General features: G+C 39.1%; 1 protein-coding gene across 1 annotated transcript; it reads left to right on the top strand.

Annotated features, from left to right (window-relative positions):
• The first annotated feature begins 1,508 nt into the window (after nucleotides 1-1,508).
• On the top strand, nucleotides 1,509-16,855 carry Znf140 (zinc finger protein 140). The gene is given in 7 exon segments (XM_063227056.1): nucleotides 1,509-1,592; nucleotides 1,807-2,036; nucleotides 2,748-2,787; nucleotides 3,493-3,619; nucleotides 3,981-4,067; nucleotides 14,629-15,660; nucleotides 15,663-16,855. Coding segments are annotated over 7 exon segments (1,716 nt in total). The 3' UTR covers nucleotides 15,779-16,855.
• Nucleotides 16,856-18,625: the final 1,770 nt, after the last annotated feature.

The raw sequence follows: 18,625 nt of genomic DNA, 5'->3' as shown, positions 1-18,625 counted from the left end.
GCTTTTCAAAGGTCCATTTTAAATAATTTTTGATTTAAGAGCAAGTAACAACCCTTAAATTATGTCAGAGTACTAGGATTTGAATTGTCTTCATAAACAGGCTGATTGTGTGTAAAGAAAAGACTTGGGAAATGGATGTAGTGAAGTTATAGTGAGACTGTAGGTCAAAAATGATAGTTTGGACAGGACTAGTAGTTCTGATTAAACAGGCACATACTACTGCTCAAGTTTCCAAAATAAAACTTTTCTGTCATTTTCTTATGTTATCAATTTAATGAAACAAAGTGATTACCTAAGAGGTCTAGCCAAGGCATCTGTGGTGAGTACAAAATGAAGTCATGAGAGTGGATGACACTGTGGTGGAAGAGACTTTAAAGAATGAACCTCTAGGGCTGGGGATTTAGCTCAGCGGCATAAGTACCTGCCTTGCTAGCAGGCGGTCGTGAGTTCGATCCCCGGTACCGATAAAAATGAAAAAGACAAAAAAAAAAAAAAAAAAAAAAAAAAAAAAGAATGAACCTCTAGAAACACCACCCACGCAAGAAACTAAAGTCTTCTAACTACCACACCTAATTCATAACCCGGCCCTTTAGATTCTTCCTTTAAATTTTTTGAATTAGCTTGGATAATCCTATTCCTTCTGTACCAGTGTAGATAAGTCTCCACCTTATGCACCCATCATCTGGCCTTCCAAGCTCAAACCTTAATCCCTCAAGTCATCCTTAAAGTAAGGCTCTAGAATGCAAATGATCATATTTCTTCTCAAAATTCTCGGGTTTTCCCAATTACTGTTCATTGCACAACATTCAGATTTCCTTCACGAAATCCTGCTTAGTCTCCTGTCTTTTTCACTGAGCCAGTGGATGTATCCCTTTTTTCATTTTGTACAGCACAGTGTCTCTCTTGCCTCTTTCAGACACCATATTCCCAAACCTTGATTCTGGGCATGGACCCTCCCTGAGCCCTCAGACTCCAACACTGGGCCTTTTCCTTCCCTTCTGCGGACAGACTCAGCTCCTCTGGGTCCCGATGCTGTTCTGGCTCCCCAAAAAAGGAGTTAGCTAGGCTCCCCTTTCCCCAGCGCTTCAGCGTGACCGAGAGGAGCCTCCGAGAGTCTAGGGCAGTCAGCTGCTCTGTTCCTTGCTAACTATCCCCGGACACAGTAGATCACCATCGCGGTCCACGACTCTGGAGAGTGGGGGATATTTAGCAGGCTGCGGTGGTGACTGGAGGCGAGGTCATCTTTAAGTCTTTGTCCCTGATCTTGAAGTTTTGATGTCTGCTTCCCACCGTTCCAGAGGCCCGAGGGCGCTGACCAGTCGCAGAGTCCGAAGTCAATTCTGGGACTTGTAGTTCATCATGGGGGCGGTTCAGGCGGGCCGCAGGTGGTCCTGGGAAGAGTAGTTATCTGCATCAAGCGGACTTTATTTTGTGGCGTGGTGGGTGTGGCCGCGGAGAACGCTGGGAGCTGTAGTAGAGCTCAAACTCCCTTTCCTTTACTCGCCGCGATGGTCTCTGGGAAATGTATGCTGGAGGACGTGTTTGCGGGGCATCCTGGAACTGTAGAGTGGCGGAGACGCCCAGTCTGCCTGGTATCCTCTAGGAAATTGTCTGAGTCTAGCCGTTTTTGTTTCCAGTCGTTGTAGCCTTGGCCACGTGGCTCACTGGGATCTGTAGTAGGGAAAAACCCTCCGTCTTCCCTCGTGACTGTGTCCCCCAGGAAGTGTAGTTGTTGGCGGCATGGTGTGGTCAAGGTTGCAAGTCTGAAATCCTATGAAAGGCGAAATTACGCGATGCCTCGTTCAGCTCGAAGTCAAGGATGCAGATGGGTACAGGGCTGCTCTTAGGGTGCTAACTGTCCAAGGGTGGCTGGGAGCGTTCCTACCTCGGAAGACGCCACCCCAGCGCCTGTTAGCGGAGAGACCGCGTTGCCCAGGCCAGCGCCAGAGCCCGTGGTGGTGCAGGGACGCGCAGCGTCGGGCGGAGCGTGGCGGCGTATGGGCGCTCGGGCTCCTTTTTCCCGCCATGGCCGATTGGTAAGTGGGTGTCTCTGTCCCCTTCCTGGATGCCCGCTTGTCAGCTTCTCCTTAGCTGGTGTCACCTCCCCGACGCAGTGGTACAGTCCCTTTTTCAAGGCCGCCGGGACTGCTCCAAATGCCCTCCTTGGCAGCTCTTCACTTTTTCTTACTGAGAATCCTTAAGCATTTGCGTCAGTGGTGCAGATCCTTGGAAGGCCAGGATCGCGCGGAACTTGCGAGGAACTTGAGGCAAGGATGCTGGGCTCAGTCCTGGACCCGAGTCGGAAGTGCTGGGAACGCCGTCCCTCGAGAGATTCTGATGCTGTTAGGGGTGCAGCCATGAACAAAACTTAAATTGACAATACCCGTTTTGCAGATATGACTGTACGTTTCCTTACCTAGGAACAGTGATGTTTTCATTTTGGTTGGAACTAACTGCTGGTGATTGTCCTTCACAGAGGTGGGCATAAACAACATCGACCATTACAAATCACCTCTTGTTTTTCCTGGCCTACTTTTCGTCTTGTCTCCAAATCCAGAGACTTGTGTGTTTTGTTGTGGAATCCAGTTTCCACCACTGCTGCAGCTCTGTGTAGTCTACGAAACAGCTTCATTTATTAGTGAACAATGTTTTACCGTGTCTTAAACTTTAAAACTGTAAAATATAACTTTCCGTATATTTAATGATTGCTATTAGTGATATTTTTAATTCCTGTCCATACGTTATAGCTGTATGGATTCCTCAAGTGGAATTAAACCAAGCTTCAAAGTAGGGTCTTATTATTTTTTTACCCTGTGGAAAAGAGCTTAGGTTTTATCCTGGGAAGGATTACATTTCCTACTTTGGGGGTCTGTGTACTACATTGCTTACTTTCCTTGTGTGACATTGATACAATTTCTGCTGTATTTCATTGTAGCTAAGTTTCTTTGGGATGACGTTGACAGATTTGACTTTGCATGACCCATTTTAAGGGTGCTGCTGTTATCTGTTGCAGCCAACTATTATCGTGAAGAAACTCATATTAAAATAGGCTAATTTTGCGCTGGACTCGGCAGCACAAATACTAAAACTTTTAACTTTTGGTACCAGGGATTGAACTCATGCCTTCGCACTTGCCAGGCTGGCGCTTGTGCCGCCAAGCTATAGCCCCTGCAAATGGGCTGATACTAAGGAAAACATACTGCTTATTAAATGCACTACTTGTGGTACAGAAGATTTTAAGACTTTTGCAACCAGAGTGAGAAATCCAAGTTGTTCACATATATAGTCCTAAATCTTGAGCAAAACTAAATTATTTCAGGACAAATTGCTTTATTTTTCCTCCTTTTCCTCTTAGTTGTGTAATTACTTAGCATTCGAGAAATTCTCATAGCCACCACTTACAAACTCTCCACAGTGAGACTTATTTCATTCCATGTTCAGGGTCTTTGGGGCATGGATGCTATTTATACACATATCTGTATGTAATTGCAGGGATCAGTGACATACAGAGATGTAGCCATAGACTTCTCCCAGGAGGAGTGGAAATGGCTGCAGCCTGCTCAGAGAGATTTGTATAAATGTGTAATGTTAGAGAACTATGGTCATCTGGTTTCACTGGGTAAGTAGTCCTCCTCATTTCCTTCAAGATATAATTTTATCTTTAGAACAGTTGTTGAAAAGTTTGATTGTCTGGTTGAACAGACATAAGGGAGGTATGGCTTTTTAAAAATGTTTTAAATTGGGGGTTGCAACTTTAGCTAATGTCCAGATATTCTTCATACTTCCATCTAACATTTATTTATTTATTTTTTTTTTGGTCTTTTTCGGTACCAGGGATCGAACTCACGACTGCCTGCTTGCAAGGCAGGTGCTTATGCCGCTGAGCTAAATCCCCAGCCCCTCTAACATTTATTTTAATGGCCTCTCTTTTCTTATAATTTAAGGACTGATTTTGAATTTATTTCATTTTCTGCAAGCAGGTCTTTCCATTTCTAAGCCAGATGTTGTTTCCTTGTTGGAACAAGGCAAAGAGCCCTGGCTGGGGAAAGGAGAAATGAACAGAGATCACTTTTCAGATGAGTTAGGTGATAGTAAGGGAAATTTAAAAAAGTACTTTGTTTTTTTGAGACAGGGTTTTGCTATACACAGCTGACCTTGAATTCACTATGTACTCCAGGCTAGTCTCGAACTCTTGGTGCTCCTCCTGCCTCAGCCTCCTACGGCTGGAATTATAGGCATGCCTAGTGCTGGAATTCCTACTAGTGCTGGAGTTATACCATACGTACCTTGGAGGGGAAGTTTTAAAAATAACAACCCAACTAGTCAATGAGAAAGCTCTACTTTTTAATACACTAGTTGGAAAATGTTCCCTTAAAGATAGGAGAGATACAGAAACTATGAAGTCTTGAGTATAGCTCCACAAGGGACAATGTCATACCCGGTTCTTATATTTTGCCCCCACTTTTACACAAATAGATACATCCTGTTATGTCTCTGCCCCATGTTATGTTTTTTTTTCCTTCACATTGGCGTGTTCCTAGTACATATACATGTGTATGTATATGTATGTTTCCAGTGCATATATATATATTTATTTATGAATCTCAGTGGTAGTGTTACATTTAATTATCTTAGAAAGATTAATTCATTCTTCAGCTATTTTTTGGTGGTAGTGGGAATTGAACCCAGGGCCTCACATATTTTAGGCAAGCACTTTACCATTGAGCTACATCCCCTGCCCATTTTTTTGGGTAGTTGATAATCTATTCATTTATTCATATTGTCTCCTACCACTGTTTAACATATTGAAATCTTGTTAAGACTTTCTCGTATTGTATTGCATTGTATTGCAATGCATTGTATTTATTTTTGGAGCCAGGGATTGAACTCATGACCTCACACTTGCCAGGCAGGCACAGTGCCACTGAGCTAAATCCTCTAAGACTTTCTTTTAATACAGAGTCTTAACTGACATACTGTACTGAGTCATTTAGTGTAATAAATAAACTATAATAGCTACCAAGGAATTTATGATGTGGGATAAAATGTGTGTATAGTTTAAGTTAGAGATTAGTAGTTTTGCAATGAGAGAAAAAATTTATTTTAAGTTGGTATTTTGGGTGTGGATAATTTGGCTAAGAATAGTAAAATAAAAAGAAAATGGTCAATTTTAGAGAAAAAAGACAAATTAGTTTGACATTTGCTTGGTGTTGGTAGAGGATGGTATTTCCAAGAGAATGTGTCTAGCAATAAACTGTAATATACGTTAGGAAAACATTCAGGGTGGGAATCTTAAGTAAAAACTGAAACCATACATTAAGTTAGAATTGCTCTGAAAGCTTTCTTTATCTTTGCTTGATACTGGCATTGCTGGTGAGACTCTTTAAAAATAAGTATGGCCATGCCTTACCCTTGTAGATTCTGAGCTTAAATATATATATAAAATACAAAAATTTCTGTTACTTTTATAGTTGGTTCTGAAGCAAAGGTCTGTGGTTAGAAAGTGCTCCTGTTGAGAAAAAAGGAGAAATATGTGTATTCAATAAGCAGTAGATTGTAAGTCCTGATGAAGGAACAGGAAACAGATGCTGTAAAAACTGAGCTCAGGGGGCTAGGGATTTAGCTCAGCAGCATAAGCGCCTGCCTTGCAAGTAGGCAGTCGTGAGTTCGATCCCTGGTACCGATAAAAAGGAAAAAGACAAAAAAAACTGAGCTCAGCCCACAGGGCCAGTGTGTCATTAGTATCATACACGACCGAAACTGGTGCACTATCTAGGAGGCTGCAGAGGATTTGGGAAGAAGATACCGGTATGGCTAAAGTCATGAGGTGCAGCAAGTACAGGGAGACTTCATTTAAGTGTGAGATAAACAAGAAAAATGTTCTTTTCTAAATGTTGTTGAGAATGAGAATGAAAATGAGGTAGGGTTTTGAACTTGGAGCGAGGGGGTCAAGTAGTTCTACTGCCTCTGCTTGGTTTCCTGAGTAGCTGGGACTATAGGCATGGGCACTGTGCCTAGCTTTTCTTCTAATTTTTTTTTTTAAAGTAACAAAACCTATTAAACCATGTACAAGGAAAGCAAAAAAAGGACCTGGAAACACTACATCAACTCCTACTTTTTAAATATAGCTCTTGCAGCTTTTGTGTTTAAAAAATCTCTTTTATTGGAAGCATCTTATAATGCATTCACATAGATGTGGAGCCTAACGGGTTTATTACCAGATAATACCCAGGTAACCAAGATAGTAAATAGACACTTACTGCCACATCCCTGAGGTGTGTCTGCCTATACCAGTTCCAAACTGGAGGTATGTTTCTGCTTTTGTGGTACAGTTGAGTATCTTATCCAGAATATTTACAAGCAGCACATACTATTCAGAGTTTGAAATATTTGCACAGACATTATTGATTAAGTACCTCTAATCTGAAAATGCAAAATCTGAAACTTGTCATGATATTTCAACTAGTGATACTCAATGTGCAGTAACTTCCTTGGTTCTGTATAGTTTCTTCCCTTATGTATGCATCTGTTCACTATAGTTTAGATTTGTAAGTTTGTAAGCTTTATATAGTATTCATAATTTATTGTGACTGCTTCTCAATTTTTAAAAAAAGATTTATGCATGTTGCTATACTTACTTGTTTTATTGTGTAAGGAGGCACAACACAGTTTTCCCAGTCTGGTGTTGAGGGCTTCTTAGGCTGTTCTCAGTTTTAGAGATATTACTATTGCAATAGAGATATTATTATTGCATTTTATTGCTGTTGTATTTATATCTTGGTATACTGGCTCAGGTTTCTCTGTGGTATATACATAGGACTGGAATTGTTGGGTTTAGAGGGTAAGGCATCTCTTTCATTTCATTTTTTTTGTTTGTTTGTTTACTGGGAATCAGACTTAAGACTTCATACTTGCCAGGCAGGCACTTGTGCTGCTAAGCTAAACCCTGGGCCTTTTTTTTTGGTACTGGGGGTCAACACTGAGCTAAAACTCTGGCCCTACCTCTTTCATTTTAATAGATAATGATAAGATGCTTTCTAAAATACTTTTCCTAACATGTGTTTCCATTAACAATAAAAGTTTTCTGATAGACATCATAATCTATGATGAAGGGTCATAATTTTCACTATCAGAAGGTTATACTGTGGGAGCTTATGGTTTTGTGTGTGTGTGTGTGGCTTTTTTTTTTTTTTGAGGCAGGGTCTCACTGTGTAGTTTGCACTCTCCTTGAACTCAGTATGTATCCTAGGTAGCCTTGAACTGATTGATGGTCAGCCCCTGCTTCAGCCTACTGAATACTGGGATTATAGGGATGTGCCACCTCACTCAGAGTTGGTTGTGTTTTATACTTGAATTTCTCTGATTTCTCATTAGATTGGCATCTCATCATATATTTATGAAACATTTAGCTATCCTCCTCTGTGAAGTACATCTCAAAGATTTTTCCTCATTTATTTGTTGGGTTCTCACTTGAAAATCTTTCAAGTTAGACGTGCTCATAATCTCCGCACTCTGGGAGGCTGAGGCAGGACTGTGGCAAGTTTGAACCTAGACTAGGCTTGGGAAGAAGGAGTGCACTGGCTGTTGGACTCTAGAACATATGTGTTATGAATTGGCATAAAGATTGTCTGCATTTTGCTCGTGTCCAGAGACTTTGCTTGAGGCTGAGATTCAGGGCAGCAGACTAATCTTACAGAAGAAATTTAAAGGCTGTCTAATGTTGAGGTAGTGGCATGGCTAGGTTGGGAGCTTTTAGCCAGATTTATGTTAAGAATCAAGAGGAAAGAACCTAGCAGAATGATATGAAACATTTTAAATTTGGCCAGAAAAGAAGCTTCAATAAAGTTGCAACCTGCAAAGATGGAACTGAGGAGGAACTGGTCACTTGTTGGGAGCCATTCAAGCTGGAAATTGACCACATATGTAAGGCTGAGCATGACCATTTTAAGAATAAAGAGTGCCTGGGGCAAGCCACCTGAAGAAGCTGCTTCAGCCCAGAGAACACCTACCCCCAAGACAATCTAAACAGTGGGTTGCTAGGACAACAGGGTATCATGTGATACTAAGTTGCTAAAAGGTATAAATAAACAACCCTGCAGTGAAGACCCAGGAAAATAAAGACTCCCATCAGGAAAATAAAGACTCCACCTGACCCCAGCTTTGTCTTTTTGTCATCCTTTTGCGGTCCTTAATCCCAAGAACCTCATGAGCCACATGGGTTGTGACAGTCACTGAAAAGACTAGCAAGAAAAAACCAAGTATTTCAAAAGAAGACAACAGAAAAGAGGACCTGAGTATATCACAAGAACCAACAGGACTCCAGCCTTTGTAGCCTCAGCGTTGCAGAGGTAAAGGAATTTGCTTTGAAAGAGAGCCCCAGAATACCATTTTGCAAAATGGCAGTGGCCTAATAATTCATTCCTCAGGATTAGTTTCAGAGTTCTCAGTAATCTAGGTACTCGTCCCTTACAGCCAAGAGAGAAGGAAGCCTGGCTACTCTTCTAGCTGGTGGCACACTTTGGCATTATCGACATGGTGCTGGTTTTAGCATGCAGAATGCAAGAGTTATGGGGTCAGGAAGGCTTTTACTCTGATTTCAGAAGGAGGCCTGGGAGACCAGGCAGTGTGCCCTTGAGAGGGCAGTATGTGAAGCTATGAGTGAAACCAGAAGTGCAACAGGATCCCAGAAGTTTGGAGAAGTCAGGAATGTGGATCATCCAAGAAAAGCTGCAAGGAGGGAGCAGAGCTAGCCCACGAGAAGCTATGGGAGTTATAACCGCTGGCAGGGCTGTAGAGTCCCCTTTGGAATTCAGATCTTTCACAGATTGCCTTAGATGAAAGACATGGTACTACAGGACTCATTGCCCTGCTGGATTTTGGGCCTGCTTTTGTCCCATTCTTTTGTATGCTCATTTGTAACTTTTAGAATGGAAATGTCTATCTTGCATTTTTGAGTGCTGAGAGTGTTGTAATTTCTTTTTATTTCTATAGGCTTTTGCAGGTAACTTTTTCATAAAGTGCTGTCCATGAGTCTTTGGGAGGCCAGAGGCAGAATGTTACGGCTTGTGTCTAGATATGACCTGAGAACTTCATGCAGTGATAGGTGGGACTTTTCCGGAGGCAGATGAATCGAGTGTGACTGATCCAATGCTAGGAAAATGGTGCCAAGATTAAGCATGAGTGACTACTAAATTAGCCCATTGATTGATGTGGCCTACCCTAATCCTGGATACAATATAAGGGCCAGAAAGAACCTTGTCCTGTCCATTGCTTTGCTGCCTTCTGCCTGCTATCAATTGTTTCTCTTTGATGCTTGTGTGCCATGCCACCTTGCCTTGAAGTAAGCTGACTGTGGATTGAAATCTCAGCAAACCATGAGCCAAATAAACCTTTCCTCCCTTAACTTTGGGTGTTGGGTATTTTGTCTGAGCAATGAGAAAAGTAACTAAGGCAACTATTTAATTTAAATAGAATTTAAAGTTAATGCCATCATCTAGTCCAGATCTAATAATTACCTGAAGTGTGGAGATGTCTGGGTAGTAGAGATAGACAGACATACTGGTAAAAAAATCAAGGAAATAGAGTGTAATTACATAGTGGGTGACTACATGATAGACATGAAGAAGGTTGGGGAATTATGTTTGACATCGCTCTCTTGGTTGGTATTATTTCCTAAGAAAAAAAAGAAGGAAGCAGTTTATGGAGGGGAGCCAAATTTGTATTAATGTGAGACCTGTTAAGTTTTAGTGTCTGTGGGACATATCAGTCTATAAATCTACCAGGTGCCAGGTGTGGTGGCAGATGCCTGTAATTCCAATACTCTGGGAGGCTAAAGCAGGAGGATTGTATGTTCTGGGCCAGTCTGGGCAACTTAGTGACTTAGCAAGACCTTCTCTCGAAGTAAGAAGTAAAAAATGATTGGAAAAGCAAAGTATCTCTGTGTGAAGGCCTTAGATTCAGTCCCAAGTACCACAAACAAAACAAAAAGCAAAACACCCTTAAACTAAACAATACTACTAGGCAAATAAGTATCATATTTTGGAGCAAGTATAGTTCTCAAGTATTTCTTGTACCACATACAACAACTACCCTACTATTGATAATATTCCACTACAGTAGTACATTTTATATAAAGGATGTAGGTATCCATGAATATTAGTATTATGAGTGTCCTGGAACCAGTTCCCTATAGATACTGGAGGACAGTTGTATTTCTCTTTCTTGTTATGTTAAGTATCTTGTTGAAAAGCAGTTGTAAAGAGATCATACTTGCTTTGTTCTTAATTGTCCTGTTTCCTAACTTTAGAAAAGCTTCAAATTTCTTACCATTAACTATGCTACCTAAAGAGTGTTTCATGTTTTTTAAGTTGAGGAAGTTCCTTTTCTTGTTTTGCTGAGATTTTAAAAATCAGAATGGGTGTTGGATTTTGCAAATGCTTTTTCTGTATATATTGTATCATGATTTTACTTTTTAAAAAAATTTAATTTTGAAAGTAAAAATATAACAACAAGACAGAACAAAGCAGTGAAACTAGTACAGAACTTGACAGCAGGATACTGGGATGGTAGTAATAGGTACTATGCTATATCTTGTTATCTTCACAATAGTTGTGCAGTCAATTAAGTATAGCAAAATCAGACCAAAAATAGAATATTATAAAACCAATTGAGAGTACTGAATAGAGCAAAAGAAACATAACAAAACAAAACAGTGAAAACAACTTTTACCTTCAAACAGAAGATAGAAGGAAATCCCCCATATTTGCTATATTACATTTAGTCACCCTCCCAAGAGATGCTGAGACATCTACCCCCAGTACTGTGTGTGTGTGTGTGTGTGTGTGTGTGTTTGATTATCAGCCCACACACTGGTAGGTTCACAGGAGCTGCTGGTTCTCCTCTTGGCCCATGCCAGGGGCGCTTATCAAGACGGCAGAAGAATAAGTTGCTTAAGTCCCACCATGGCTGGATCTCGGGAGTGCTGGTTTTCCTCCTGGCCTGTATTGGGGGCGCTTACCAAGAGGGATAATTTTACTTTTTAAAAGCTTGTTAATATGATAGAATACATTGATTTTCAAATGCGGAACTATCCCTGCATATCCATGATGAACTCCACATATTCCTGAGGTACAATTCTTTTTATATACATCATTGCGTTTGATTTACTTAAACAGTTGTCCCTTCGAATCTAGAGAGTGGATCCCAGAAATGTCCATAGATAACAAAATCTGCACATGCTTAACCCTTTATATAGTTAACATAATATTCACATATAATCTGTGTAAATCTATGTACTTTATTTTTAGATTAATTATAATATCTAATTTAATGTGCACCTATATATTTGTTGTACTGTATTGCTTAAGGATAGCAAGAAAAATGCACTCACATGTTCAGTACAGTTTTCTCCATAATATTTTCAGTGTGTACTTGGTTGAATCCATGGATATAGGATAAATGATCCCTGAGAGCTGACTGTATTTTATGGAAGAACAACATTCAAAAAGCAGTAGCCTTTCTATAGATGAATGACAAACTCACTGAAGAGAAATCAGGGAAACACCACCTTTCATAGTAGCATGCAAAAAATGAAATAGCTAGGAATCAATCTAATGAAGAAAATAAAAGACCTCTACATTGAAAACTGTAGTACTCTGAAAAAGGAGACTGAAGAGGCTATTAGAAAATGGAAATACATCCCATGTTCTTAGGTAGGAAAAACCAATATATTGAAAATGGCCATACTTCCAAAACTGTTAAGCCAATTCAGTGCAATCCCAATCAAAATTCCAAATGCATATTTCACAGAATCAGAGAAAATAATTTCAAAATCTATCTGGAACCAGAAGAGACCTAGAATAGCAAAGGCAGTCCTGGGCAACAAAGGCAAGATAGGATCATCACAATCCCTGACTTAAAATTATGCTATAAAGCTACTGTGACAAAAAACAGCATGGCACTGGCAAAAAGGTCAACGGAATACATTAGAATATACAGAAACTACTCCATAAATAGAAACCCACCTTATTTTTGACAAAGGTGCCAAATACATTCAATGGAAGAAAAGTAGCCTCTTTAATAAATGGTGCTGGAAAAACTGGCTGTGCACATCCGAGATTAAAATTGGACCCATATCTTTCACCATGCACTAATCTAAATTTGAAAGGGATCAAAGATCTAAATATTAAAACAAATATTAAGTCTGCTGGGAGATAAAATAGGTAAAACTCTTGAAGACATTGGTGTAGGCAGAGTATAAATAAAACCCCAGTTGTGCAGGAACTATCACAAAGAATCACCAACTGGGATCTCATCTTACTGAAAAGCTTTTACACAGCAAGAGAAACCACCAACAAAATGAAGAGAATCCACAGGGTGTGTTCTTCAGAGGATCACTATTAAGGACGTATAATGAGCTAAAAAAGTCAGACCCCCAAGTGTAAAGACCCAGTCCAAAAAAGGGGGCCTAAGATAAATATACACTTCACAGATGAAGAAATATAGATAGCAAATAAATATATGAAAAAATGTTCAACATCACTGGTCACTGGAGAGATGCAAATTAAAACAACACTGACATTGTATCTCACTCTGAAAAGAAGGGCTGTTATCAAGAATTCAACCAATAACAAACACTGGAGGTCCTGTTGGGACAGAAGAACCCCTCTCCACTGTTGGTGGGAGTGTAGACTGGTGTAACCACTGTGGACGTCCTCAAAAAACTAGGACTCGAGATTCCAAAAGAATTAAAAGCATACCATAGCAATATATGCACACCCATGTTTATAGAGACATAGTTTATTACAGCCCAGTCTTGAAACAAGTGCCGTCACTTGGTGAATGGATGAAGATGTGATTTTTTTTTTTAACAGTGGAGTACTATTGTGTAACAAAGGACGATAAATGTGAGACTTTATAGGTAACTGGCTACCACTAGAGACCATATTCACAAGTAAAATAAATCAGATTTGCCTGTGTAAATATCATATTGTGTCCCTAGTATGAGAAGATGAAAGAAATAATATATAAAAAAGATAGTTAATAGGGACTGGGGTTTTAGCTCAGTGGCATAAGTGCCTGCCTTGCAAGCAGGCAGTCGTGAGTTCGATCCCTGGTACCGATAAAAATGAAAGACAAAAAAAAAAAAAGATAGTTAAGATAGCTATACTACTAATGTGTCTTATTTCATTGAAAAGAATATTGTTTGGATAATTAAATGCATTAAATAAAATGTGCTAATGTTTGGACAGTTAAATGTAGATATCTTACACCCTGGGTAATTTAAAGATAACAGTACTCAATGTATTAACCATTGTTACTAATTATCTTGTTTTGAAATTTTGTTTTTTTTTCCCCTTAAAAGAAAAAAAATTGTCCAGGCTAGGTTTGAACTTGCAATACTTCTGCTATAGCCTCCCATGCTGGGATTACAAACATTTGCCATGACACCTGGCTGAGAAAAATGAATTTTTAAGTGTTTTATTGAAAAATAATTTTAAACTTACAGAAAATAGCACAAAGAGGATCCACATCCCCTTTACCCATACTACTAACATGTTACCTTAAAATTTAGTTTATGTTTTTCTGAAACATTTGCAAATATTATAAATTATCTGTCATAGCCTTTTATCCTTACTTTATATTTCTTAAGAAAAATATTAAAGCTATATTAGAAAAATTGTTTTAATTAAAACTGTGATGAAATTCCTAAAATTCAGCCTCAAGAATAATTAAGCGTATGATTGTGTATCGGAAGCATTTAATGGGAAAACCCTGTGTTCAAAGGATGAGGTTAAAGTGAGGGTGATGGACAGCAGTTTTCAGAGACATCTTCTTTCCTTCCTTTAGCATGGATTATTGTAAGCTGTTACAAAAAGCACTAAGCTAACAGAATTTGGTGTCTTTGTGGGACCTGAGGAATACTTGCAGTTTATTAAATGTATTATGAAACTACTATTTTTGGAGAATTACGGCAGCACATATACTTTAATAGGAGCAAGGAAGATTAACAACCTGTTCTTCATATTTATTGTTTTCCTGATGTTTCTTCTCCTTTGTTATTTATATGTACTCTTTCCCCTTATGTATTCACATCTCTTCTCAATTACTAGGTGTACCGCTCAAATTGCACAGTCATAAGTAGCAGGTAAGAAAGCCATTGCTAAATTATTTTTAAATTTAATTGTTTCATTAAGAAGGGAGTAGTGGTTCAGGGATTTAGCTCAGCAGCATAAGCCCCTGCCTGCCAAGTGGGAGGTTGTGAGTTCAATTCCTGGTACCAAAAAAAAAAAAAAAAAAAGACAGAAGGGAGTAGTATGCGAAACACCATGTTATATACTTGTGATCCCTTTTACTGAGGAGGCTGAAGCAGGAGGATCACAAGTTAAAGTCCAGCTTGAGCAATTTAGTAAGACCATGTTTCAAGACAAAAAGTAAAAGTGCTGAGATACACCTCAGTGACAGGACATTTGCCTCAGATGTATGAGGCCCTGGATTCAGTCCCTAGTAACATACACACATGGATGCACACATCCTTGTAAGTTTGAGGCCAGCCTTGGCTATGTGAATTCAAAGGTAGTGTAAACTCAAGGAAAAAAAGAAAAACATTTGGTGTTTTCTGTTTTTTGTTTTTTTCAGTGTTAGAATCAAATGGTGAGATCAGTGGCTTTTCTCCAAAAAATGTCACTTACGAAGATGATCCATTCCAGTGTTTGATAAGGGAAAGAATTGTAAGCCAACACTCCGTAAGTTCCAACTTGAAAAGAAACTGGCAAATTGAGGATGGCACTGAGGTGCTGCCAGGGAAACAAGATTGTGTCATGCAAGTTGTGCCAGGCAAGTCTCAGCAAGAAGTTTTGACTCAGCATACAAGTATGACTGCAGTAGAGAGGCCCTATGGATGCCAAGAATGTGGAAAAATGTTCAGTCGGCGCTTTTCCCTTGTATTACACCAGAGAACTCATACTGGAGAGAAGCCATATATATGTAAGGATTGTGGCAAAACCTTTAGCCAGATTTCAAACCTTGTGAAACATCAAATGATACATACTAGTAAGAAACCTCATGAGTGTAAAGACTGTAATAAAACATTCAGCTACCTTTCCTTCCTTATTGAACACCAGAGAACACACACTGGGGAAAAGCCTTACAGATGTACAGAGTGTGGAAAGGCCTTTAGCCGTGCCTCTAACCTTACCCGACATCAGAGAATTCATACAGGAAAGAAACAGTACATCTGTAGGAAATGTAGAAAAGCCTTTATTAGTGGTTCAGAACTCATTCACCACCAGGTGACACATACTAGGGAGAAACCTTATGAATGCACTGAGTGTGGGAAAGCATTTCGCCGTTCTTCATACCTTATTCGACATAAGAGCGTCCATACAACCAAAATCTCATATGAGTGTCAAGAATGCAGGAAGGCTTTCCGTTGCCACTCCTTCCTTATTAAACATCAGAGAATTCATGCTGGAGAAAAGCTCTATGAATGTGATGAATGTGGGAAAGTGTTCACTTGGCATGCATCCCTTATACAACACATGAAAATTCATTCTGGCGAGAAACCCTATGAATGTGCTGGATGCGACAAAGCTTTCAGTAGGAGCTTTTCCCTCATTTTACATAAGATAACTCATTCTGGAGAAAAGCCTTATGTATGTAAAGTAGCTGGAGCTCAAACCTTGCTAAGCATCAGAGAACACATACCTTAGAGAACCCCTATGAATATGAATATGAAAATTCATTTAGTTACCACTCATTTTTTATTGAACAGCAGTGAAACACACTCTAAAAACCTAAGTGTTTGGGTTAGTTAAACACAGAGGCTGAGGATATAGCTCAATGGCATAAGCACCTGCCTGGCAAATGCATGGTCATGAGTGATTTCTGGCACCAAAAAACCAAAAATATAAACAATGCTTTACTTTCACTTCAGACTCTTGGAAAAAGTGTTACATAAATGTGTTGAATGTGAGGAAATGTGGCCTGTATTTTACTACTCCTGGAAAAATCCCCAGTAATACATGAGGCAACTTAGTAGCTGTTCATTCTTTTGCAACGTAAGACAAAATCAGTATTAAGATTTTTCATCTGATAATATCCATTCTGTATTTCCTTCCAAGAAAAAGTACATATCAAACAAGCCTTAGGAAGCTTTTATAGATTAGCCCTCACTCTACATCTATCAGCTCAAGCAGGACAGAATTACATGGTAAGGAAAAACATAAAAAGTGTACTCTGGTTATTGGAAAATTAATAAAATGATACAGTGAGAAAGTCTTGTCATGTAATATTTTAAATACTTTTGAAGGAGAGAAAGCACTAGGTGTAGGGTAACTTCATGCAGAATGTCAAATTTACATGGGAGAAGTATACTGAGAACTCATTGTGATGCATGTAACAAAAATCAGATCGATGGACAGAATTGATGTAGGAAATGGTCTTTTTGTTGGGGGAGGGGAATTAAAAGTGAATTCTGAAAAGGCAGTTATGAATAAATCTTTTGGGTTGTACTAATCTTGTACTTGCTAATTTCTTCCACAGCAGGTGTCATGTTGGAAATTTAACTACCACAATTTTGACATCAACAATGAATACTACTTTGCTTTTTTCATGTAAAGATACCCACATAGAAATACTTTTGGGTGTCATGTGGTTTTTTTGGTTTTTTTCTTTTTTTGCTACCAGGGATCAAACTCATGAGCTAGTGCCTGTCAGGCAGGTGCTTACATCCCCAGCCCTTCATCATGTGATTTTGACAGGAGGATTTGGATTTAAAGTTACCCTAACCCATGGACATGTTTGAACCTGACTATACAGACTGTCTAAAATAAATGTAAGCTATACCACAGGAAAATTTCTTGTAGTTTTTTCTTCTGTTTTATGGTTTGGCAGTTTTTCTTTTGTCCCTTTTACCATGAGAAGAGTTTTTGTAAGCGCATAAAAACTGTATTGGCAGGGCTGGGGATTTAGCTCAGCCGCATAAGCACCTGCCTTGCAAGCAGGCGGTCGTGAGTTTGATCCTTGGTACCAATAAAAATGAAAAAGACAAAAAAAAAAAAAAACTATTGGCATTATCAGTTGCCCACCTGGTGAACTCAACACCATCAGATTAAGTTTGCTTTGATAGAGAAAATAAACCATTTTATACAATTATAGGATGAACAGAGGTTAGTGTTAAGCACTGATATTGTAGTAAGTGTATTGAGAACATGTCTGTTGAAGTTATTAGGTAACTCTCATTTCATGAATCAATGGACAATCAGGTATTAGATGTACATGCCTTCACTACCGGAAGTGTTGTATTTCCACAAACCTGCATTAGATATGCCAATTTTGTATACATATTTGTGAAGCTTCCCCAAACAGTGTAAAAGTTGATTAGGAAAGGATGCTTAATTTTAAAACCATATAATTTGGTCACAAACACTACTGAGAAACATGCCTCGAAAGATTTGGGTATTCAGCATCTGATTCACTTTTCTAAGGTGGTGGTGGTCTCTACCACAGTAAAGACTGTTCAGGTTACCCTGAACAGTCAAAAATATTGGAGGAGTGAAAAATTACTCAATATTAATTAGCACTTACCAAGTACCTCTATTTTTGATCTAGCCCTGTCCTCCTAACCACTCAGTGGGATGTGTCCTCCATCATCCACAGGGAACACATTCCAAGGCCTAGAGTGGCTATTTGAACATTTAAATATTTCTTGAGGGATATAGGAGTATCGTAATGGATTGTTTTTGATAGTACTGGAGACTGAACTCAGGGCCTTTGCATTTAGCTATTTTCTCAGCCTTTCGTTTAGATCTTGAAGACAAAGTCTCACTAAGTTGGCTCAGCAAGAGTTCAAAGTTGATATTCTCTTGCTTCAGCCTCTAGAGTCACAGAACTATAAGCATGTACTGTCACTCTTAAGAATGGATCTTTTTTTTTTTTTTTTTTTGTCTTTTTCCTTTTTATCGGTACCGGGGATCGAACTCACGACTGCCTGCTTGTAAGGCAGGCACTTATGCCGCTGAGCTAAATCCCCAGCCCAAGAATGAATCTTTTAAATATTTGGCTATAATCAAGCCTGGGAAGCGTTGTAAGAAACTTTAAAGAAGTAAGAAGTCGTATTAGTGTATGCATGATCATCCTTAGAAGAACTCTAGATTGTAAATGATGGTCAGAGCTTCTATAAAGGAAGATCCCAGTTTCAGTGATGATGATGGCATGGAATCTTGCATGGTAGAGGTGGGACACAATAAGAAAAAAAAGTAAGGTATGGAGTGTTAATAGTTTTAATTACATTAAAATAGAAACATTAAATCTGCAGGAAGATAAAATAGGCGAAACTCTTGAAGAGATTGGTATAGTCAAAGACTGAATAAAATCCTGTTCACACAGGAACTATCACAAAGAATCATCAACTGGGATCTCATCTTATTAAAAAGCTTTTACACAGCAAGAAAAACCAAGAAAGTGAAGAGACAACTCACAGGGTGGAAAAATGTTAGCCAGCTGTTCCTCAGACAAAGCATCACTATTGAGAACATATAAAGAACTCAGAGACCTCACAAATTTAAAGGTCCAATCCAAAAATGGGCATCTGAGATGAATACACACTTCCCAGGTGAAGAAATAC

This window comes from Cavia porcellus, unplaced genomic scaffold, assembly GCF_034190915.1.
Source record: "Cavia porcellus strain 051 isolate PalLab524CR breed Dunkin Hartley unplaced genomic scaffold, mCavPor4.1 scaffold_16, whole genome shotgun sequence".
Taxonomy (NCBI): Eukaryota; Metazoa; Chordata; class Mammalia; order Rodentia; family Caviidae; genus Cavia; species Cavia porcellus.
This window is presented reverse-complemented; position numbering and strand designations above follow the sequence as displayed.